The sequence below is a fragment of the Chionomys nivalis genome, chromosome 2 (assembly GCF_950005125.1).
Source record: "Chionomys nivalis chromosome 2, mChiNiv1.1, whole genome shotgun sequence".
Taxonomy (NCBI): Eukaryota; Metazoa; Chordata; class Mammalia; order Rodentia; family Cricetidae; genus Chionomys; species Chionomys nivalis.
The window spans coordinates 111793594-111817311 of NC_080087.1; the positions used below are offsets into that span (position 1 = coordinate 111793594).

At 46.2% G+C, this 23718-nt stretch overlaps 1 protein-coding gene and 1 pseudogene across 3 annotated transcripts in view; both read left to right on the top strand.

Annotated features, from left to right (window-relative positions):
• The first annotated feature begins 2948 nt into the window (after positions 1-2948).
• On the top strand, positions 2949-3387 carry LOC130869289 (ubiquitin-like protein ISG15; annotated as a pseudogene).
• An 8781-nt stretch (positions 3388-12168) lies between these two features.
• Slc16a14 (solute carrier family 16 member 14) overlaps positions 12169-23718 on the top strand; it is a 29438-nt gene continuing 17888 nt past the window's right edge. For all 3 annotated transcript variants that reach the window (XM_057763304.1, XM_057763302.1, XM_057763303.1), the window contains exons 1-2: positions 12169-12519; positions 17339-17609. In XM_057763304.1, the coding sequence (XP_057619287.1) occupies positions 17351-17609 (259 nt within the window). In that variant the 5' untranslated portion in view covers positions 12169-12519; positions 17339-17350. The remainder of the gene's footprint in view (positions 12520-17338; positions 17610-23718) is intronic.

Genomic DNA, 23718 nt, shown 5'->3' on the forward strand with positions numbered 1-23718 from the left:
TTTTCGAGACAGGGTTTCTCCGTGGCTTTTGGTTCCTGTCCTGGAACTAGCTTTTCTAGACCAGGCTGGCCTCGAGCTCACAGAGATCCACCCCTCTGCCTCCTGAGTGCTGGGATTAAAGGCGTGCGCCACCACCGCCCAGCTGAGACAGTGAATTTCTAAGCTCCAGGATGCCCAGGGCTGCACAGAGAAACCTTGCTCTCCACAAAAAAAAAAAAAAAAAAAAAAAAAAAAAAAAAAAAAAAAAAAAAAAATTAGAAAACAAAAACAAACCCTTACACAGCAATTTTAAGGAAGAAAGGGTTTATTTCACTCACAATTTTGTTCTAGTTCATCACTGTGAGGGAGTCAAGGCAGCAGGAACTTGAGGCAGCTAAGCACATCTACTGTCAAGAGCAAAAGACAATGCATGCACGCCTGCAGTTAGCTGGATGTCTCTACTCTTATACAGTCTAAGACATCCAGCCTAGGGAATGGTGCTGCCCACTGTAGGCAGGTCTTTCCATCTCAGTTAATGCAATCAAGATAATCACCCACAGACAAGGCCACCACAGGCCAGCCTAACCTAAAAATCCCTTACCAAGACTCCTTTCCCAGTTGACTCTATACAGTATCAAGTTGACAATTAAAAGCATGGCAGTAGCCTTTATCTCCTTCTGGACTAGCTAGCTTTTTGTCTGAAGCAGGCTACTTGCAAAGAAAACTGATTCTCAAAATAACAATAATATTTCTCTTTACTGGCCAATAAAACAACAACAACACCAAAATAGCTTTTCAGGACATCTGCTGCAATTATTCAGCTCTATCATTTAACACAAAGATGACCATAGGTGATACTTAAGGGAATCCCAATGCTATTTTATTTCTCCCAAATGTGTAACAAGCTCTCCTAAGTTTACTGGCACTCATGAATCTATCAACTCTCCATCTCCTTAGACTCACAGCATGACTGGACTCGAATGAGACAGAACGTGACAAAGCCTGCCTGGCTGCTCTTTCCCTCACTTTCCCTCCATGCTCACTCTGGAGTTCCTGGTGTTGACTCTCTTCAGCCCCAATGCTTTGTTCAGGCTTGCAGCTTCCTATCTGAGATGCTGCTCTTGTGCCCTGAAGCCTCTCTAGGTCCTGGGACACCCATTCTATATGAAAACACTCTACCTGCCCACACAGCATCAGTTCCTGCTCTTCACCAAGAAATTGAAAAGGGGATAGAGTTTAACCTCTTCAGTTGAACAAGGTTCCTCTCAATGACACTGATTAGTAAGAACTATTTGGGGCTGTCCCAAAAGGTAAGCTTTGTACTAGTCACTCTCACAGTTGCAATGATAGAATGCCTGACAAAAGTAACTTAAGGGAGGAAAGGATTATTCCAGCTCAGAAATTTTAGGGTATAAAGTCCATCATGGTGGGGAAGACTGGCATCAATGTTATCGGTCACATCATGGCATCTGCAGTCAGGAGGCAGACAGATATAGGTGGAACTTTCCTGTCCGGACTGCTTCTCCCAAACAACTGGAAGGTGCTTCTCAAATAACTGACTCGGAGGTTTAATATAAATTATAAATGCTCAGCCAATAGCTCAGGCTTATTATTAACTAGCTTTTACAACTTAACCCATTTCTATTAATCTGTGTGCTTCCTCAAGTCTCATGGTTTTTACCTCTATCCCAGTTTGTGTGTCCAACTCATTCTCCATCTGGCTGGCAACACCTCTTACTCTGCCCTTCCTCATCCCATCATTCTCAGTTTGGCTTTCCCACCTAACTTTATCCTGTTCAGCTATTGGCCAGTCAGCTTGTTCATTAAACCAATCATAGCGATATATATTCACAGAGTGTACAGGATTATTCCACAGCAGACAGAGTCAGCATGCTAGTGCTCAACTCCTTTCCTCCTTTCTATTTGGTCTGGGAGGTCAGGTTACGAAACGGTACAGCCCACGTTGAGGGTGGATTTTACTAATTAACCTGATTTAGAAACTCCCTCACAGACATGCCTAGAGGTTTGTCTCATAGGTGGTTCGAATCTCCTGTCAAGTGGACCATCAGTACTAACCATCATGGCTCTCAAAGAGCTTCTTAGGAGGATTATTAGCGAGGAAGCTTCAAAGTGTGCTATAGAGACAAGGAAAGAGGTGAGCCCTGTCTCTCTGAAGGTCTCACAAAGTGCCTCAGTAAAACATTCTCAGCCAAGCCTGATGGCATGAGTCCAGTCCCTGAGGCCCAAGCTGTGGAAAGAGAGAACTGATTTCTGTAAGATGTCTTCTGACCTCCACACACGCACCATGGCATGAGTGTGGGGGTACAAGAGTGTGCACATGCACATGCACGGGTGCGCACACACACAAATGTAATTTTGTTTATTTGATTGTTTTTCAAGACAGTGTTTCTCTGTATAGCCCTGGCTGTCCTGGAACTCACTTTGTAGACCAGGCTGGCCTCTAACTCACAGAGATCTACCTGTCTCTGCCTCCCAAGTGCTGCGATTAAAGGCATGTGCCACCAATGCCCCACTCAGGAGTTTTAAATTTGAGTGGGATAGTCTTAAGATTATTGATAAATAATGAGTAGATCGTTATAACATGAAAGATAGTGGATACACAAATAAATACTGTGGAAGAAGTTGCTCAGGACTTAATTATCATGCCTGGATCAAATATAATTTTAAATTTAAAAAATGTCTTGCCTGGTGGTAGTGGCACACACCTTTAATCCCTGCACTTAGAAGGCAGTGGCAGGTGGATCTCTGTGAGTTCAAAGCCTGCATAGTCTACAGAGAGAGTTCCAGGACAGCCCGGGCTCCACAGAGAAATCCTGTCTCAAAAAATAAATAAATAAACAAACAAACAAATAAATGTCTTTAAGGACTGTTGTCAGGGAGCAGCCAGAAGCTGAGACAAGCAAACTCATCAGTTCCGGCAAGGGGACCTAGTGCTAAAGCCTATAGCCATGACCCGGAACCTGGAGGTGAAGATGCTGGGGAGTGATGAGCTCCTGGTGTCCCTGACTAACTCCACAACACTGTCGGAACTGAAGACGCACATTGCCCAGAAGACCAGCGTGCCTGGTCAACCAAAGTGGTGAGATGCTACAAGAGAGCGGTACTCTCATCAACCAAGGGCCTGTCTCTGGCAGCATAGTCATGCTGATGATACAGAATTGCAACAACCCTCTGAGCATCCTGGTGAAGAATGATAGGGGCCGCAGCATCATTTATGAGGTCCGGCTGACACAGAGCTTAAGAGGCAGGTGTCCCAGAAAGACCAATTCTGGCTGAGCTTTGAGGGAAGACCCATGGAGGACAGAGAGCCACTGGGGTAGTATGGCAGGGCCCCAGTACACAGTGCTCATGAACTTGCACCTGCGGGGAGGGGTATGCTATGCCTAAGGCCTCTATCCAGAGCCAATGTTGGTAATAAAAAGTTATCCAGTGGGGAAAAAAAAGCCAGACCATTGAGGTGACACACACTGGTATGATTTGCTGAAAGAGATGAAGGCAAGAGGATCCTGAGTTTGGGTTGCATATTGCTGGACAGTTGTATCAAGCACTTTCAATCCCGCCATATACACACAGAAGAAGAAGGAGGAAGAAGAGGAGAAGGAAGAGGAGGAGGAAGAGGGGAGGGGTGAGGGAAAGAACTTAAATACGTCTGAGATCTCTGAGTCCCTTTCTATCACAGGATCTGTCCATCACTCCGTCTTCTCTGTTTGCTAGCTTGTCTCTGTTTCCCTCTCCCTCAGCATGGACATCACAAGGGCAGGGACCTGACCTGTGTCATTGCTGTAATCCCAGCATTTAGAGCAGTGCTGGCTCACAGTCACATTGTGAGAGTATTGGTGAATGAACAAGAGTAAAGAAGGGCGATGACGATACTGTCGGTGCTGATGAGAAAGCCAGTGAAGACACTGAGAGCTGATGCTCTGTGTAGCTGCTCTAAGTCTTTGTATATTTCACTCACTCCCCTCAACAGTGCAATGAGACCAACGTTATTTCCGTTCTAATTTACTCAAAAAAAGAAAAATAAAAACTGAAGCCAGAAATGTAAATTAGGTAAAATGCCTAAGATCACCCATCTGATGAATGGCAGAGCCACTTTGGGAGTCCAGGCAAGCTGGAGACCAGGGTCATAGCCACATGCTATGGCACTGTTCTACAATGATGGATAAACCCTGGCCCCTTACAGAGGTATCCTTGAGGAAGAACAGCTGGACCACAAGCTAGACAGGGTTGGATGCACGAGAAGGAACAAAGGGACAGGTCAGTTCAGGGCATAATGAGAATTCTTCCCCCAGAGGCTGACTGCGGTCAGAATGTCCTTGACACCTACAGTGGACTGAGCCTTCCTGCGTCAATCATTAATGAAGAAAATGTCTCACTAACTCGCCCACAGTTAGTGACACAGTCTGATGGAGGTATTTTCTCAATTAAGGTTTTGTCTTCCCAGACGGCTCTAGCTTGTGTCAAGCTTATAAAAAGTAAATAAATAAAAGTAAACTAGCCAGAGCACTGTCCTCAGCCACTCCATTTTACATGTACCTTTTGATTCCATTTTGAGTATGAATAAAGAGACAGGTTGACTCTGACCTTGGTGGGCACATGAGTGGGCGCCATTTGTCTGTTACCGCCCAGCAGACCCAGAAAGATGGAGAACCTATTTCTCAAAGAAACCGTGTCTCGAAAAACCAAAAAAAAAAAAGGAAGGAAAAAAAAAGAACCTATTTCTAAGTTGAAAGTTTGCCACTTTATAAATTTATCAAAGTAAATTGAGTTTATAAGAACACATGGGCATAGTAAAAGCGTATCAGGCAAACCAGGGCTAAGCTTACCAAGTACACTAGACTAAAGAAAGGGTGTAACTCCTTCACCTAGACCCCATAAAGAGGAGGACACTGCACACTGCAATGGCTGGGGCCCCACCAGCCTGTCTCTGACCACAGGCTCAAAGGACCAACAGATAAAGAACTCTCAACTGTCCCAAGGGTCTCCATTCAGCCCAGCTGCTCCCACGACAGAGAGGGTCTATTAAACTGTTGCCTGCCCATCGGCCTGTCAGCCCACCTGAACTTTACCTTGGTGGCTCCCGCAGCCGCTCACCTCACTTCTGTAACCCGACTTGATCCTGAAGCTCAGACCAGCTCCGACCCCACGACCTGAGTCCACAGCGGTGCTACAAGAGCTCCCCAGGCTTTCTAGACCACGTCCTGCCCCGGGCTCTTTTTGCAAATCCATCCGTTTTCAGCTTCCACCTGTGTCCAGTCCCTTCTAAAACTCCTTGAACTCTAATATGACTTCCACAACTTTCACACATATGGACAGAAGAATTTACAATGTGACATGTGAACTGAGACAATCTTAGTAGCTAAGGTTGGAACAAAAGATCCCTTGTGGGGCTGGAGAGATGGCTCAGAGGTTAAGAGCATTGCCTGCTCTTCCCAAGGTCCTGAGTTCAATTCCCAGCAACCACATGGTGGCTCACAACCATCTGTAATGGGGTCTGGTGCCCTCTTCTGGCCTTCAGGCATACACACAGACAGAATATTGTATATATAATAAATAAATAAATAAATATTTTTTTTAAAAAAGGGCAGTGGTGGCGCACGCCTTTAATCCCAGCACTCGGGAGGCAGAGGCAGGCGGATCTCTGTGAGTTCGAGACCAGCCTGGTCTACAGAGCTAGTTCCAGGACAGGCTCCAAAGCCACAGAGAAACCCTGTCTCGAAAAACCAAAAAAAAAAAAAAAAAAAAAAATGTTTGCCTTGACTGGCTATCAGGGAAATCACTGGCAAACTGTTTCTGACAAAACCAACATATCTTATGAATTTATTGTTACTCAATAAGTTCTGGCGTTTTGGAAAGACACAAGCTGTTCATCTATTTCTGACTTAGTCACTCACAACATCTGTGATGGTGTTTTAAACAGTCCGAGGTGAACTTAACGAAAAACACGCTTTCTAGTCCCAGGATAGAGTCTCTCGAGAAACAGGGCACAGAGGCTCTAGCGTCTGAAAAGATGTTTGCCGGAGCAGCTGTTTGCCACTGGCAATTGGGAAAAATTTGGTTCCCAGAGTAGAAAGCAGGAGACAAGCTCAGCAATTCAGTGGGGGCAGCTCCCTTGGGACTTTGTCCCCAGTGTGTACTTTTAGCTCCCTGCACTTCCCTGCTCCTCCTTGCTCCCCTTCCGTTTGGAACTGTATTCTAAATTTTAAAGGGAAACCCCACCTAAACGGTTAAAAGAAATCACTGCTAAATCTTTTAGGTTTATAGAAGGACATTTGATAGCCTCTGGTTTTTTTTTCCTTTTATCAGCTGGGGTTTGCTCTGTAGCTGGGGCTGGTCTCAGACTGGCTTTGGAGAGCATAGTACACAGACATACATGAAGGCAAACACCCGTACATATAAAATAAGTAAATCTCATATAGTCTTTGCTAAGGATCCTACAGACGGCACTGGAGAATTGGCTCAGTGGTTAAGTGCACTGACTGCTCTTGCAGAGGACCCAGGTTTGATTCCCAGCACCTACATGATGGCTACCAACCACCTGCAAGTACAGTTCCAGTTCCAGTGGACCCAACTCCTTCTGAGCTCAGGAGGTCCAGCATGTGTACCATGTGTACACATGGCACATGTGTATACACATGGCACTCACACATACTACATACAGGCAACACATGCCTACACATAAACATAAATAAACCTAAATTTTAAAAAGACAGAGGCCAGGTAGTGGTGGCACATGTCTTTAATCCCAGCACTCAGGAGGCAGAGGCAGGCAGCTATCTGTGAGTTCAAGGCCAGCCTGATCTAGAGTAAGTTCCAGGACAGCCTGGGCCACACAGATAAACCCTGTTTCATAAAAACAAACAAAAACAAAACACAAAGATGTTGGGTTTTTTCGAGACAGGATCTGTCTATGTAGCCCTGGCTGTTTTGGAATCACTATGTATAGACCAAGGTGGCCTCAAACTTACAGAGATCTACCTGCCTCTGTCTCCCAAGTGCTGGGATTAAAGGTGTGCGCCACTGTATCTTGACTAAAAGGAATCATGAAAAGGTGTGCAGAGTCTCAGCCAATGCAGCCTCGGGTGAGCCCTCGGACCTGCAGCATTTCTTTTCATCAAGATGAACGATAACCCAGACTTGTCAGAAGTGAAGTCTGACAAATCAACATTGAAAACTAATGCGAGGAAGAAATAATTACTTTTCCCTCGCATGAAACTGCAGTAGGAGGAAGAGAGAGTAAACATAAAATCTTTCTCCCAAGAGCCAAGTTTCAGCAGGGCCCAAGAGTCTTGTTTTTAAGCTAGTTTTTGTAGACCTGTACATTGTGGAGACTTCGGCATTTATTGATGGCTTCTCACCCGTTCTGCCTGCCTAAGGCACCAGCAGTTGCCAACAGTCTTTAAACTGGTTTGTCATCTCCCCACTGGTGTTTAAATCCTAGTTAGCAACTTCACCTGTTGGCCTTGGTGAACGTCTCGCTTCGCTTCCTACAAAGCAATCTCAGTGGCTTCTACGATTGCTCATCACTAAGGTCACATTAAACACGACCCCACTCCCACGCCCTGCCCAAAGAAAAATGTGAAATAAATGATGAGAACTGACATTTCACTGAGTCCAAAGAGTCTCCAGGGATTTTTGGTTGGTTGGCTTTTTTGCTTTTGGCTTTTTGCTCTGTATCCCCAGCTGTCCTGGAACTTGTTATTCAGACCAGACTGGCCTTGAACTCACAGAGATCTACCTGGCCTCTGCCTCAAGAGTGCTGGGATTTAAAGGATGTGCCAGCTGAGTCTCCACGTTTTATGACCACCCTGGTGATTTCTGCTGCCTCTCAAAGGGACTGTGATACCAAAGGAACGTGATGGAGCATGGTGGTGAGTGAGGCTGAAGCAGGATGATTGTGAGTTTCTGGCTAGCTTGCACTACACAACCAAACCCTGATTCAAAGGGGAAAAGGCACCAGTGTTGGACAATTTCATCCACAAAGTTTGCAGGCCATTTTTACTTTAGGGGGAAAAAACCAACCGGGAGGTTGGAGAGACGGCCCAGTGGTTAAGAGTGCCTACCACAGAGAACCCCGATTGAGTTCCTCATAAGTTATGGCTTGTAACTGCTTGTACCTCCAGCTCCAGGGGATCTGGCACCTCTCTCCTCTGTGGACACCTGCTCCCACAAGTGAGCATGCACACACTTACACGCGTGCGTGCACACAAACACACACACACACTTAAAATAATTTTTTTTGTTTAAAGACAGGGTTTCTCTGTGTAACAGCTCTGACCATCCTGAAACTCACTCTGTAGACCAGGCTGGTTTTGAACTCAGAGATCCACCTACCTCTGCTTCTTGAGTGCTGGGATTAAAAGCATGTGCCACCACTGCCCAGTTTAAAAAAAAAAATTAAAGAAACAGAAACACGTTTCTTAACAATATGGGGGCAGGGTGCTTGACACACAGTATCATTTAACCTTTGCAATAACTCTATGATGTAAGTACTGTGACTATCTCCACTTTAGGGCTGATGGCCAAGTCACATAGATGTACAATAGAAGGGTTTATTTTCTGCTCAGGTCCAGTTGACTTAGATACTTAAGCTCCATGCACTCCCAGTTTTTGCCGTGCATGCTCAACTGCCTCTACAGGGACAGGACAGTGCCTTGGTTACATCATGGCTAATCATGCAGTGTTAAGAGTTTCCTAATACTGACACTCATCCTGCAAAATATATATGTGACCTCTTGCAGTGGACCCAACCAGACAAGTCAGACTTACAGAAAAATCCTGGGACTAGAGAGATGTATGCATTCATTCAATTTTTTAAAGATGTATTTAGTTTTATATGGATTTGGTGTTTTGTCTACATGTATGCGGGGATGCCATATCCCCCTGGAACTGAAATTACAGACAGTTGTGAGCTGCCATAGAGGTGATAGGAATCGAACCCGGGTCCCCTGGGAGAGCAGCCATCTTTCCAGCTCTGCATTCATTCGATTTTCCTTCTGTTTCTTTCAGTAAACCTCCTGTAACTTTTCAGAGTACAGTACTTCACTGAACTTGGTTCCCAGCCTTGAAAGTTCTTTTTGAAGCTTTTATCAATGAAACTGCACTGAACCTCACTGAGCCCATTGACTGGTCCTAATGTTTTTGTGGACTTCCATTATTTTCTTTTTATAATCATATCACATATAATTAAAGATAATTTTACATTTCTCTTCCCAATCTGGGTGCCTTTTATTGCATTTTATAATTTTTTTCTTACTTTCTTTCAGACAGGATCTCACTGTGCAGTTCTTGTTATCCCGGAACTCACTATGTATGTAAGGGCGGCCTCCAACTCATAAAGATCTGCTTGCCTCTGCCTCCTGAGTGCTAGGATTATAGGAATGGGACAATATGCCAGGCTTACATTGCAATTTTTTACATTGAAAATAGATTTATTGGGTGGGTGAGAGGCTGCCTGGGGACATCTGAGAGAATGAGACACAGGTAGGGTTTGGGAGTTATTTGACAGAGGTGATGGTCCCCCAGATTTACAATAAATTACACTCCTATAAATACAAGATTCCAGGCCCAGGAGGTCAGGAGGGGACCTTGATCTTACAGGACCTCTAGTATTAGTTTCCTTTTTACTATGACAAAATTCTGGCAGAAACTTTTTTTTCATTTTTCACGCATAGTTTATTTTTTTCCAGATTTAAATTTTATTTTATTTTATTTTTTATTTTTTTATTAAAGATTTCTGCCTTCTCCCCGCCACCACCTCCCATTTCCCTACCCCTCCCCCATCAAGTCCCCCTCCCTCATCATCCCTAAAAGTAATCCGGGTTCCCTGCCCTGTGGGAAGTCCCAGGATGGCAGAAACTATTTAAGGGAGAATGGGTACTTTGGTTCAATAAGGCGTGACCATGGAGAGGCTCCACCCATGGCAGCAGGAACATATGTCAGTATCTCTCTACTTCTCATGGATCAGAAAGTAGAGAAGTCAGGCCAGCATCAGAAGCGGTTAGAATCTTCAAAGTCTGCCCACAGCCACTCACTTCTGCTGGGCACACCACGTGTCCCAAGCTTTCATAACCTCCCCAACCAACACTGATGGCTGAGGACCAAGTACTCAGAACCTAGAGCCTATGGGGGATGTCTCACTCTTAATTCAATCCATAACACCTCTTTTTTAAAAACAGATGGATCCATCTGTATTGAGATACTTGCTTGGAACTCTCCACCTTAAGAAAAAAAAAAAAAAAAAAAACGCCACTCTTTTGTAGCCCAGACTAACCTTGAACTTCCCAACCACCCAAGTGCTGGGAGTGAAAGTATGAGCCACTACACCCGTCTTCCCGCTCTTGACTTCCTGTCAGAAGCCTGTTCAGAATGCATGACACCTAAGAAGATCAGCCTGAGGGAGTACTCACCACTCATTTGCTCCGCTGTCATCATCAGAGAAGTGTTCCTGCAAATGTCCTCATTTAGCCATTCCTCACGATCATCTCAGTGCTTAGGATGAGCACAAGAAGATTGGGAATGGAGCTCAACCTGGAGAGCACTTGCCTAGCAGGCACCAAGTCCTGGGTTTCATCTCTAGTGCTCCAGAAAGTGACTGTGGTGGTATATGCCTATAATCGCGGGACCTGGGAAGCGGAGGCAGGAAGATCTGAAGTTCAAAGTCATCCTCAGCCACATAGCTACTTCCAGGCCAGCCTGGGGCACGACTCTTGAAAATCAAAAATATAAAAATAAAGTCAACAGGGCCGGGCGGTGGTGGCGCACGCCTTTAATCCCAGCACTCGGGAGGCAGAGACAGGTGGATCTCTGTGAGTTCGAGGCCAGCCTGGTCTACAAGAGCTAGTTCCAGGACAGGAACCAAAAGCTACAGAGAAACCCTGTCTCGAAAACTCCAAAAAAAATCAAATAAATAAAATAAAGTCAACAACAGCCAGTGGTCTCTTGAAAATTAAAAATATAAAAATAAAGTCAACAAGTCTATAAAATACACATGAATGTCTTCTGGAAAAGAAGGAGGGAGGAAAGGAGATTCATGATGGGCAGTATAGTTGGTTCCCCTAAGGAAATCTGTATCTGAATCCCAGGAACCTGTGACTATGTGACCTTAAATGGCAGAAGGAAAATCAAGGTAGCAGATGGAAGTGCATTGCTAGTCAGCTAGTATTAAAATAGATGTGTGAATTATCCAGGCAGGATCAAGATAACCCCAAGTGGAAGACAAGAGGCTGGAGAGAATATTCCGCCAGAAGGGTGCTTTGCACCAAGCCCGCTAATCCCTGGAACCCACAGAGTGGAAGGAAAACTGCCTCTCAGAGGCTGCCCTTTGGCCTCCACACACTACTGTGCCTTGCACACACATATACACACAATAAATAAATTTTACACGTTTGAAAGAATGTAAATGAAAAAGGAAGAGAGCGGGGCAAACAATAGAGAGAGTAGCTAGTACCCAAGACAGACAGAATGATGTAATGTAGATGGTTCTGAAGATGAGGAAGTGGCTGCCAGCCAAGGCATGTGGACAGCCTGCAGAAGCTGGTGGCTTAGCTCGAGCTGCCAGGAAGAACACAGGCCTGCAGAGTGCCAACGCGCTGAATTTTAGCCCGGTAAAGCCCACTTCAGGTTCTGACTGCCAGAAACGTAAAATGATGAATCTGTGTTGTTTTCAGCCACTATGTTTGTGGTCGTTTATAGTAGGAAAGTACGGAACGGGTCAGGTTAGGTCAAAGAGCGCTTGCTTCGTTTATTTAACAAAATCCTAAAAACTCTCCGAGAACAAAGCATTATGTTGCCCATCTATGAGTGAAGATAACAGGTACTTCAGAAAGATGGAAAGAGGAGGTACCCAGGCTGGGACAAAATGTGGGATTTTCAGTCCACTGTGGTCTTGAATATTGAGATTTCTCTTCGCTCTAAAATGTCTCTTTTTCGGCCGCGAATCATATGAAGGTCTGGTTCAGTACTTCCCTCCTAGTCCAGGGGGCAAGGGGAGAAAGATACTTCTGATATCCCCCACACCCCTGAGATTTCTGGCCATTTCCTAAGGTTACAAATGTGCACAGCATTGACAAATCTTAGTCAAGGCGATAAACTTCAAGCGGCCACAAGAGTGTGCCTGTGAGGAGCCCGCAGATTTTTTTTTCCTGCCAAACCAGAATTAGCCGGTATAGGAATGAACCAGCGTGGAGCTCTGAAATTGCACGGATTGGAAGAAAGCTCGGGGTAGGCTCGGACCCTTCCAAATGCACCCTTTTTAAAGGCTACGGGACGGAAGCATCGAGCCTTAGGCTCCAGAGGTTCACCTGGCCAGACAGCGAGCAGGAGGCGAGTCCCGGATCTCTGCACCAAGCGCACGGAGCCGGGCGGAGAGCCGAGCCCCAGGCGCCGCATCTGCAGGATGCTGGTCGATATTGCCATCAATCCCCACGCCCAGCGGCCCCGGGTTCTCGGAACAGTGCTGCAAGTTCACGGGTGGGGACCAGGAGCCGAGTGAGACGGTAGCCCTGCAGGCTGCGTGCGGTGAGTACCCTAGGGCTGTGCTGAGGCCAGAGAATGCCTCAGGGTTGGAGCATCTCCGAACTGGCGGATGCTGGCGGATACCGGTCGATACTGGTTGGTGTCCGCGGCTCCTCCAGGGACCCTCAACGGGGCGAGAGCCCGGGAAAGGGTGGGGGAAGAGAGGGACTTGGGCAGGGCGGTGGTACTCCCTCGTCCTCCGAACTGCAGGCGGGGACGCGCACCGTCCAGGGCGTCGCGCGCCACCCGGGCACCAGAGCGCGCGTCGCCTCCGCGCCCGGCCTCGCGCTCAGGGGCTCTCGAGGCCCTGGTTTACTACTTGAAGTAAACGGTGATGGGGCTACAGCTATCGACCTCCGAGGGTGCGGGTGTCTCTGTGTCTGGGTCCCCTAGTGAGGATGGAGGCTCGGAGGGTGTAGCATCACGCGCGGGTGGACCTGGGCGGCGGATGCTGAGCCCCCGGGAGCTGCTCGGATCCGGCATCTTCAGAGAGGAAAGGGGATAGTGAAGACCCAGCACAGCCATTAAAGGGCAGAGGCTGCCACAGTCTGACGAGGGTTTTTGAGCTCATCTCTGCTTACCAATTAAGCCCTTTCTTCCTGCGGAAAAGTTGGTTCAGGCTCATTAGCAAGGATATCTGGAGGTGCTTATTAGCAATCAGAAAGATTCTTCTCCTGGTCAAAGGAAAAAGGGGACGAAGAGAAGGGAGAAAGGGGAGGGGGTTGGAGAAGAGGTTGAGACTGATTATAGGTTTGTTCATATTTGAACTTCACAGGACTGGGGATGTAGTTCTGTTGATAGGGTGTCTGCCTAGCATGCATAAGGCCCCTGGGTTCAATTCCCCCAGCACTGCCTAAACCCAGCACTGTAATGCAACACCCATCTTGCAGGGGGGTGAGAAGTTCAAGGTCATCCTTCAACCTGAGGCCAGCCTGGGCTACCTGAGATCCGGTCAAACACACAAACAGACGTTTCAGTTGTCTTAATCTGTAAAATGGAGTCATTTGGGACCTCGATACCAACCAGCCAAGACCATCGTGGCAAAAACCACAGAGCACAGCCCTGGCCCATTTTCTTACACACACACACACACACACACACACACACACACACACACACACACACACACACACACACACACACCCTTTACAGCCCAATATGAAGCCAGCTGAGGTTCCCTGTCCTGCTGTCTACCTACACTAGCTGCCTCCTTTTCAGCTCCGCGGCCTCTTGGTCTCGAGCGCGCCCTCTACCGGCCTGAAATGCCCGGTGTTAAACTGTTTTAGACTAGGGTTGAAGAACTCAGCCTAGCCCTTTGGGGAAGAGATTGCAATTTCAGTTTTCACTTGTCACGCACCCCCTTTTGCTTCTCATTATAATTAGTTCATCGAATTAGACATAGTGACAGCCCAATTAAAAAAATGAACAACCTGCTTGTAAAAATTCCTCCCATGACAGAACTGTAAAAAGTTAACCATATTTTAATATATGGTACACTCCAGGAAAAAAAAGCTGACATTCTCACTTTCCCCATTACTCCATTGTGTAGCCTATATTTGTCACTTCAATGTCACCCATCCTCATTTATGACTTTTATTTATTTACTCTTAAATTTTTTAAAGACCAGCCGGGCGGTGGTGGCACACGCCTTTAATCCCAGCACTCGGGAGGCAGAGGCAGGCGGATCTCTGTGAGTTCGAGACCAGCCTGGTCTACAAGAGCTAGTTCCAGGACAGGCTCCAAAACCACAGAGAAACCCTGTCTCGAAAAACCAAAAAAAAAAAAAAATTTTTTTAAGACCTTTTGCATTTTTTAAATGTGTATTGTATGTGCCTGCTTGTCTGTGTGTGCGCCATGTTCCTCTAAGGCCAGATGATGTCATCGGGTCCCAAGGAACTCCAGTCAGTTGTGAGTCACTCTATATGGGTGTTGGGAAGTAAACCCTCTGCCAAAGAAACAAGTGCTTGTAACTGCTGAGCCATCTCTCCAGCTTCCCTTAAAAAATGTATTTTATGTGTGTGATTATTTTGTCCACTGTGTGTACTGTGTGTACTGTGTGCATGCAGTACTGGGTTGGGGTACAGACCAGAAAAGGGCATCAAGCTAAATATCAAGACACACTCATCCCCTTTGTATCAAGAACCCATTCCCAAGACAGCTAACCCACTCCAAGGACAGTGGCCTTAATCGATTCCTGAATTTTGGGCCCTGTGGCATATACCTGTTAAAGGCCCCACCTGTTACTATGGTTGCAGTAGCAGTTAGGTTTCAACATGAGCTTGGGAGGAAATAGTCAAATCACATCAGAGTAAACACTTGTTTTCCTGTAGACATAGTTGGATAAGGAACTGTGAAGCCAAGGAATGATCACTCTTTGAAAGATATAAGTTCAAAATGCAAATACTTGGTTTCCTATTTGCTTGGTTTGGATTTTGTTGTTGTTGTTTCTGTGTTTGTTTTTCTTGAAAGGGGGATCTCTTGAGACCTAGGTTGTCCTCAAACTTGCTGTATATTGAGGCTGGCCTTGAACTCCTGATCCTTCTGTCGCCACCGCCCACATGCTAGGGTTGCAGGCATGCACCATAATACTGTTCTGTTCCCCAGGTTGTTGTTTTTTTTTTTTTAAGACAAATACTGTGTACCCCAGGCTGGTCTCAAATTCCCAGCGATCGGCCTGTCTCAGCCTACTGTTTTCTGTAATTGCAGGCACCATACCTCTTCATGAGTTCTTTCAGGGAGATCAGGCGGGGCCTCTGAGGTCTCAGTAAGCTATTTACTCCACCTCCGTTCAACCAGAGTTGTCTGCATGCAATGCCATCTTCTGTGTTCACACTTGGGCCTCTTGCATAAAACTGTCCGTTACAAGCTACTCACCAACATTCATGTATGATCAAAGAAACTGGAAATGCCCAGAGCAGTTCTATGGCAGCCACATTGTTAGCCCATAAAATAAATAATTCAGTAAGAATATACAGTTCTTAACAGTGCCGCAGAAAAATACTTAATATTTCAGGTACTTTTCTGTGGATTAGAAAGCTATCATTTTATTTTGTGTATTATTTTGTGTATGTACATGGAGGTGTGTATGTGCATGCATGTGTGTGTAGGTGTGTGTGAATTTTGTCATGGAGATTAAACATCAATGTCACTGGGTGGTGGTAGCACACACCTTTAATCTCAGCAGTAGGGAGGCAGAGGCAGGCAGATCTCCATGAGTTGAAGGCCAGCCTGGTCTATAGGGCGAGTTCCAGGGCCTCCAGAGCTACACAGAAAAACCCTGTCTTGAAAAACAAAACAAAACAAAAAACAAAAAAAAATCAATGTCAAGTGTCTTGATTGATCTCCACCTTTTTGCGTACTTGTTATGTTTTTAGATGCTTTTGTTTAAAAGAAATTCATTGTGTATGTACGCATGTGGGTCTGAATGTCTGTGTACCGTGTCTGCAGTACCTGCAGAGGCCAGAAGGCGGCACTGGATGCCCTGGAACTGGGGTTACAGGCAGTTGGGTCCTGCTGACTGAACGCGAGGGCCTCTGAAAGAGCAGCCAGTCCTCCTAACCACTGACATCTGTCCAGCCCCTGGTTTTCCTCCTACTGGAGGGCAAACCCAGGGTTTCACTCATGCTGGGTCAGTGCACTACCGCTAAGCCACATCCCTTCTGTTCTAGTATAAATCAAAGTTGATTTCAATTTCAAAGGAAATAGTCAAAGGGAGTGGAACGTTTTCGTATGTATCAACTGAAAATGCCATTCTCCAGATGAGCCTTTCACCGCACAGCTTTGCTCTTTTCACTAGTTCTTGTTTTGCTTTTAGAGACAGGGTTTCTCTGTGTAGCCATTTGCCTCTGCCTCCTGAGCACTGGATTCATTTGATGTTATTTTAGGTTCTCCGTGTCCATATTCAATCTATATACCATGCTATATACCGTGCTCCACCTGTACAGGCGCTGGGGTAGCAGACATCCTGCTGGCTCCCAGATGCTTCCCGGCTCCAAGCCTGCAGTGGTGCGTGCGTCTCTTTTGACTTTAACCTCTCAACAGTCATTTCCCCTAGCAGGCAACGATTGCTTCTGTTATCCTAAACATTTAGGACCCTTTACAATCTCCACACTCACCATTCTCAGATGGTGAGCTAATTCCCTAGTTCACCAAAGACATTAAACTATAGGGCTCTGCCGGACAGTGCCTATTTAATCCCAGCACTTGGGAGGCAGGGGCAGGTGGATCTTTGTGAGTTTGAGGCCACCCTGGTCTACAAGAGCCAGTTCCAGGACAGGCTCCAAAGCTACAGAGAAACCCTGTCAAAAAAAAAAAAACAAAAAAAACAAGCAAACTATCTACAGGGCTCGACTTGTCATCCCCACTATTTACTCAGAGAACAGATGTATCAAGACTGATCTGTTTTACCCATCACATCCAGGGGGCTCTCTCTCGCACGTGCGTGCTCTCTCTCTCTCTCCCTTCTTTCATCCATCTCTCTCCCTACCCTCACTTCTCCCTTCCTTAACTTTATAATATTGTGAGGTGGTGATTAGAAAGACAAATTTTAGCCCAAGCTAGCCTCAAACCCGTGATCCTCCTGCCTCTGCCTCCTTCAGGAAATCCCACTGGCATGTGTCACCACAACCGGCCAAAGACAGATTTTAAGGTGATCTGTGAAGAAGTAACGCATGTCCCTAGACCGGCAGTGACAAAGACTAATCTGGGGATCATTTGGCCCTGAAGCCACTTTGATGGCAGTGGGAGGCAGAGCTGTCCAAAGCCGAGGAAGGTGTTTTTCTGTTTCGGTGTGTGCTGAACTTATTTATTGCGTGTGTTTCAGAAATCCTAGAAAATGTATGCAAGCCATGAGGATATCGGGTATGACCTTGAAGATGATCCCAAGGCTAAGAAGACCCTGAAGCCCCACCCAGACATCGACGGCGGGTGGGCCTGGATGATGGTCCTTTCTTCCTTCTTTGTGCACATTCTCATCATGGGCTCACAGATGGCCTTGGGAGTCCTCAACGTGGAGTGGCTTGAAGAGTTCCACCAGAGCCGAGGCCTGACCGCCTGGGTCAGCTCCCTGAGCATGGGCATCACCTTGATCGTGGGTACGTTCGCTGCCACCTGTTGAGGTTGCTATAAAATGACAAGTCCCTGTTGAGAGTCATTCATCACATTCCTGAAACAGTGGGGGAAGTCAGATTATCCTCATCACCCACTTTTAAAATCGAAGTGAAATATTCAGAACACAAAACTGACCATTTAGCTCTGTGTGTGTGCGTGTGTCCGTGTGTGTGTCCCATGGCACTTGTGGAGATCAGAGGACCACCTGAAGAAGTTGATTCTCTCCTTCCACCACCTCAGTCCTGGGGGTGAAGCTCAGGTTGCCAGACTGGTCAGCCAGGTCACCTGCTGAGCCCTCTCCCTGGCCTCAGCACCGATTCTGTGGCTGATGATTCATCTCCATCATTTCTGCTTGGTTAACACTTTCGCTGGAACTGACCTTAGCTCAGTGGTTCCTGAGTGTGCAACGTTTCTGTTGCTTTGAGGCAGGGTTTTATGTAGCCCGGGCTTAAATTACCTTAAGTTCAGTACCTCGCCAAGGATGACCTGAACTTCAGATTCCCTTGTTCACTTTCCAGATGCTGGAATTACAGACAGGCACGGGCCGCCTCACCCAGTTTAGTTAGCATCTGTGAATGTCCTGGGAGCACTGGTGGGCATCAGGTCGGGGGCCTCACACACACTAAGCAAGCAGTCTCCTACCACTGCACTGCATCTGCTACCCACTGATGACGAATAGTTTTACAAGACAGAAGATTAACCAGGCCTGGCCACTTTTCTGTTATTGTAATGAAACTCATGGAAGAAAGTGTTTATCTTAGCTTACCGTTCCAGAGGGATAAGAGTCCATCATGGCGGGGAGGGGTGGCAGGACACAGTGGGTATGAGGGCAGTTAACAGGAAGTTGAGATCACGTCTCTATGTGCCTGCCAGAAGCAGGGAAAGCAAACTGGAAGTGGGGTGAGGCTATAGACCCTGAAAGGACACCCCCAGTGACATACGTCCTCCATCAAGGCTCCACCTCCTAAAGGTTCCATAACATCCCGAGTAGCACTACCAACCAGGGGTGAAGCGCCTAAGGGGGAGATGTCCCGTTCAGACCACCACAGAGGAGGATTAGGAGTTCAAACCCAGTCTCAGATGCATAGCGAATTCCAGAACAGCCTGCCCTGTGTTCAAGAGACCCAAGGGCGCACATATGCATGTGAAAAGAATGTTGGTAGCCAGGCAGTGGTGGCGCACACTTTTAATCCCAGCACCAGGGAGGGAGGCAGAGGCAGGCAGATGTTCAAGGCCAGCCTGGTCAGCAAAGCAAGTTCCAGGATAGGCAGGACTGTTACACAGAGAAACCCTGTCTCGAAAAACAAAACAAACCAAAAATATTGACAAGTATCTATGACTTTGTTGTCTTCTTCAGTTCGTCTTCATCTTACAACTAGGACAGGGCTGAGCGATGGCTCAGTGGTTACGAACACTGACTCTTCCAGAGGACTAAGGTTCAGCTTCCAGCACCTGTGTGGTGGCTCACAGCCATCTGCTCCCAAGTCCAGTCATAATGAAATCACTGCGTTTGGGTTTTATTGTTCCTTTTGTTCCCAAGAGTGTGGAGCAAGTGTCCTTTATTATTGTGTGTGTGTGTGTGTGTGTGTGTGTGTGTGAGAGAGAGAGAGAGAGAGAGAGAGAGAGAGAGAGAGAGAGAGAGAGACTTGTGGAGTCAGTTCTTTTCATTTTGCTGGAATGGCAGTTAGCTCTTGGTAACGCCTACCGGCCATTCACAAACAATGCTTAAGAAACAAAACTAGGGGCTGGAGAGATGGCTCAGAGGTTAAGAGCACTGACTGCTCTTCCAGAGGTCCTGAGTTCAATCCCCAGCAACCACATGGTGGCTCACAGCCATCTATAATGAGATCTGGTGTCCTCTTCTGGCATGCAAGCATACATGGAAGGAATGTTGTATACATAATAAATAAATCTTTAAAAAAAAAAAAAAAAAGGAAACAAACAAAACTAAGCCAGAAAGTTTAGAGTGGAGTATTTCCTAACTGCAGAGGGTTTACAGCACTTCCCATCTGACTTTGCTCATTTACAAACCATAAACGACTGAGGGACTCCTCTGCGAGCAGCCGCCGCTTAACTAGGAAGCCAGACAGTTAGCCACTTAAGGCCATCAGCTGCTGTTCACTTAGGGCTCTTGTCAGGACAGCAGCTAACGCCATCCGTCTGGCTTATAAAAGCCTTCAGCTAGTAATAGTCACACTGACTTGTAGCACGAATAATAAAAGCCCAGAGATAGAAATTGGGTTCAACGCAAAAACCAGAAAAGCAAAGCAGCCAAGTCAGTAGAGAAGTCTTACTTCTACCAAGGTTGGAGGACCAAACTAAGCCAACTAAGTAAATTGAGCCTCTCTCTCCTCCCATTTTCTATGCCCTCTAAGTGCTGGGATTAAAAGCATATGACTCCCTAGTACTGGGATTAAAGGTGTGAGGCACCTCCACCTGGATTTGTTTCTGCATTGGTCCTGTGTAGCCTAGAGGGGAGATCCATCTGATTCTGTCTCCAGAATTCTGGGGTAAAAATGTGTGTCATCGTTGCCTGACCTCTAGTGACGTTAGCTTTGACTCTGGTCCTCAAGCAAGATTTATTTATCAACATACAAATAATATACATGGCTTTCCTTTCTTTTTATTTTTCTCAAACATCTTAGGATATTTCATAAGCAAGCATATCAGAAAAGCTTGCCTCTGAATCCTTTCTGTTATGTGGAAAATAAACGTAGTGCTGCGGCCTTCGGTCTTTCATGCATTGAAGGGCTGTCAGCGGCAAAACTAGGAGTCACACGTGTTCCATTTGGGGTCACTTGGTCATCCAACTATGGCATGGCCGAGTGAGTGTGAATGCATAACAGTTAAAATGTGGGGTGGGCAAGGTGGCTCAGTGGTAAGAGCACTGGCTCCTCTTCCATAGGACCTGTAATTTAATTTGGTTTTCAATGTATATAAAGAAGTATCTTCAAACTTGCAGTATCTCAATCTCAGTTAATTTCAGTTACTCACAAGAATTCATCCAGATGCTTATAACAATGGGCTGAATTTATGTTATTTATATAATTTACATATTCAATATATATCATTGCTATATATGTATAATATATAAAATATATAAATATATTTAGTATGTAATAAGTCTATTATAATGAGTTAATTGTTGCCTTTAATGTCAGAACTTATTAAATAAGTCTTTACATTTATGTCAAGTTATGCACTTTTCAAAGACATCAGACAAGAAGCTGAAGAGATGGCCGATGGTTTAGCACATTTGCTGCTCTTGCAGAGGATCTGGGTTCAGTCCCCAGAACCCATCTAAGATGGCTCACAACTGTCGGTAGCTCCAGCTCCAGGAATAGCTGACATCTCTGACCTGCACAGGCACTGCACTCATGTGCATATACCCATAATGAACAGACTTACACATAATTCAAAACAAAATAATGAAGCTGCAGTGATGTCAGTGGTTAAGAGCACTGCTGCTTTTGCAGAGGACCTGGGTTCAATTCCCAGCAGCCACGAGTACCTCTAGTAACTCTAGTTCCAGGGGATCTGACACCATCTGCCGGACTCTGAAGGCAACAGGCATGCCCACGGTGTACATACAAACATGCAAGCAAAACACACATACACATAAAGTAAATAAATACGTTTTTAAAATAAATCTTGCTAGGTGTCGTAGTGCACACCTTTAAGCCTAGCACTTGAGAGGCAGAGGCAGGTAGATCTCTGTGACTTCCAGGCCAACCTGGTCTACATGGCAAACTCTAGGCCAGCTGGGACTACATACTGAATAAATAAATACACAAAAATTTAAAAAAAGATCTTTGAACACATACACACACGGCAGACGAGGCTGGGTTGTGGCTGAATGGTAATACACTTGCCCAGTACAATGCTCTCTTCATTATCAGCTTGGCAGAATTGGAGTCACAGGAGAGAAACCTCTGTAGAGTTTCTGAGTTGATTTGACTGGAAAGGTAAGACCCACCCTAAACGTGGGTCTGGAGGAAGCTGACCGAGCGCCAGCATCGGTCTTCCTCTGCTTCCTGATGACAGACACAATGTGGCCAGGCTCTGTGGCGTCCTTGATAAAGGAAGCCCTTTAACCCTGGCCCAAACAAACCTTCCCTTAAGTTGTTTTATCAGGACTGGTCTGGCGAAAGTAACAAATGCACCCCTGCCTGTGGGAGGCACCAGTTCCTTCTCCCGCACAGAAGAGACCTCACAGGGAAATCTTGTTTTAGTTTGGGCTAAGCGGGGAAACTCTTGAGAGCTCAATTGTTTATTTATCATTGTATGAGTGTGGGCACAAGTGTGCCCCAGCCTATGGGTAAGGGTCAGAGGGCAACTTCCGGAAACCCGCCCTCTCCCTTCCACTCTGAGTTCTGGAAAATGAACTCAGGTCATAAAGTGTCAAAAATGCACATGCTGGCGTCTGGGGGTGCAGTTCAGCGCTAGTGCGCCTACCTAGCATGCATGGAGAGCCCTGGGGTCCATCCCCCCAGCACCTAATAAACCAAGCATGGTGGCAGATGCCTGTTGTCCCAGCATTTGGGAGGTGGAGGTAGGAGGATCAGAAGTTCAAGGTTATCCTTGGTTAAGTAGGCAATTCGAGGTCAGTTTGGGCTGCATGAAACCAAAACATTGCAGCCCCGTGATCTCAGAGAACTGGAAAAGAAAGCAGGGCCTACGTGAGTTGAAGACAACAAGTCCTTTTAAATTATGTTTTTGTTGGGTGCTCTGTGATTGGCTGTAGGTCATCTTGATGGGAATCCCTTTCCGATGTTTCCTTTAGAACTGAAGTCACGCTGGGACTTTAATCTCAGCACTTGGGAGGCAGAGACAAGCAGACCTCTGTGAGTTCGAGGCCAGCCTGGTCTACAGAGCGAGTTCCAGGGCAGCCAGGGATACAGAGAAAAACCCCGTCTCAAAAAAACAAAAGCGAACTGGAGCAAAGACCTCTGGTGTGGGTCAGTGAGTCGGTTCAATGGACCCTTGGTACCAAGCCTAACAACCTGAGTTCCATCCCACAAACCCAGATGGTAGAAGAAGAGAATCAACGCCCGTAAGTTGTCCTCCGACCTCCACTCCAACACCATGGCACATTCACCCACATCAACATGTATGAGCAAATGTCATAGGTGGAATTTAACCTTTAACCTCAAGAGGCAAGGGTAGAAACTGTGACCAGCCTGAAAGGGTGTAGCCAAGCCAGAGGGTCAGCCATCATATGGCCCCTAGTCATTTGGGGAGAGGTAGGAAATAGTCAGCATTGCTACTGGATGTGTGTGTGTGTGTGTGTGTGTGTGTGGTTTCTCTTATTTTCAAGTGTTTGCTTATTCCACACATTTTCAAACTCTGTGTAAGGTCCAGAAAATGCATGCCAGGCAGGATCCTGTTAGAACATCAGCTGAGGACTTCTGTTGTGGGCAGAATGGGGCTGACCACTGTGTCCACTCTAGAGCCGTATGTTCTCTGATGAGATTGTGTACATCTGCAAGGTTTTTATACTTTAAGATTGTTGGGCACAATGGTCCTTGTGTCCACAGAATATTAATCACTCAGGGATAATGTTAATCCTCAGTGGATATAAGTACTGTTTTACCTCTCCTCAATAAAATACCTGCATTCTGGACTGAAGAAATGGCTCAGTGGTTAAGAGCACTGGCTGCTCTTCCAGAGGACCCAGGTTCAATTCCCAGAAGCCACATGGCAGCTTACAACTGACTATAAGTCCAGTTTCAGGGGATCTGACATCCTCACACCAATGCACATTAAATAAAATTAAAAACAAAACAAAACCCTGTGTTCTATCCAAAAAGATAGAACGGATGTTGTTAAGGACCTGATGACCTTTTTGCTACCTGTAGAGGTAGACCTCATCCAGACCCCCAGATTGATCATGCCAAGCTCTCACCCCACACTTTAGCTCCTTTAGCTCCCAGTCAATAGAACCCATCCTTAGCCTGCTGACCTCTGTGCTGTCTTCATCAGAGACTGCACCAGATCCCAGGCCTTTTAGCTGTAGAACCCACCTTCATGGTCACATGTTCTTTGTAAAGGAATGTCTATGTAGTCACACCTTAAGCTTTATTGTGCGCCTGG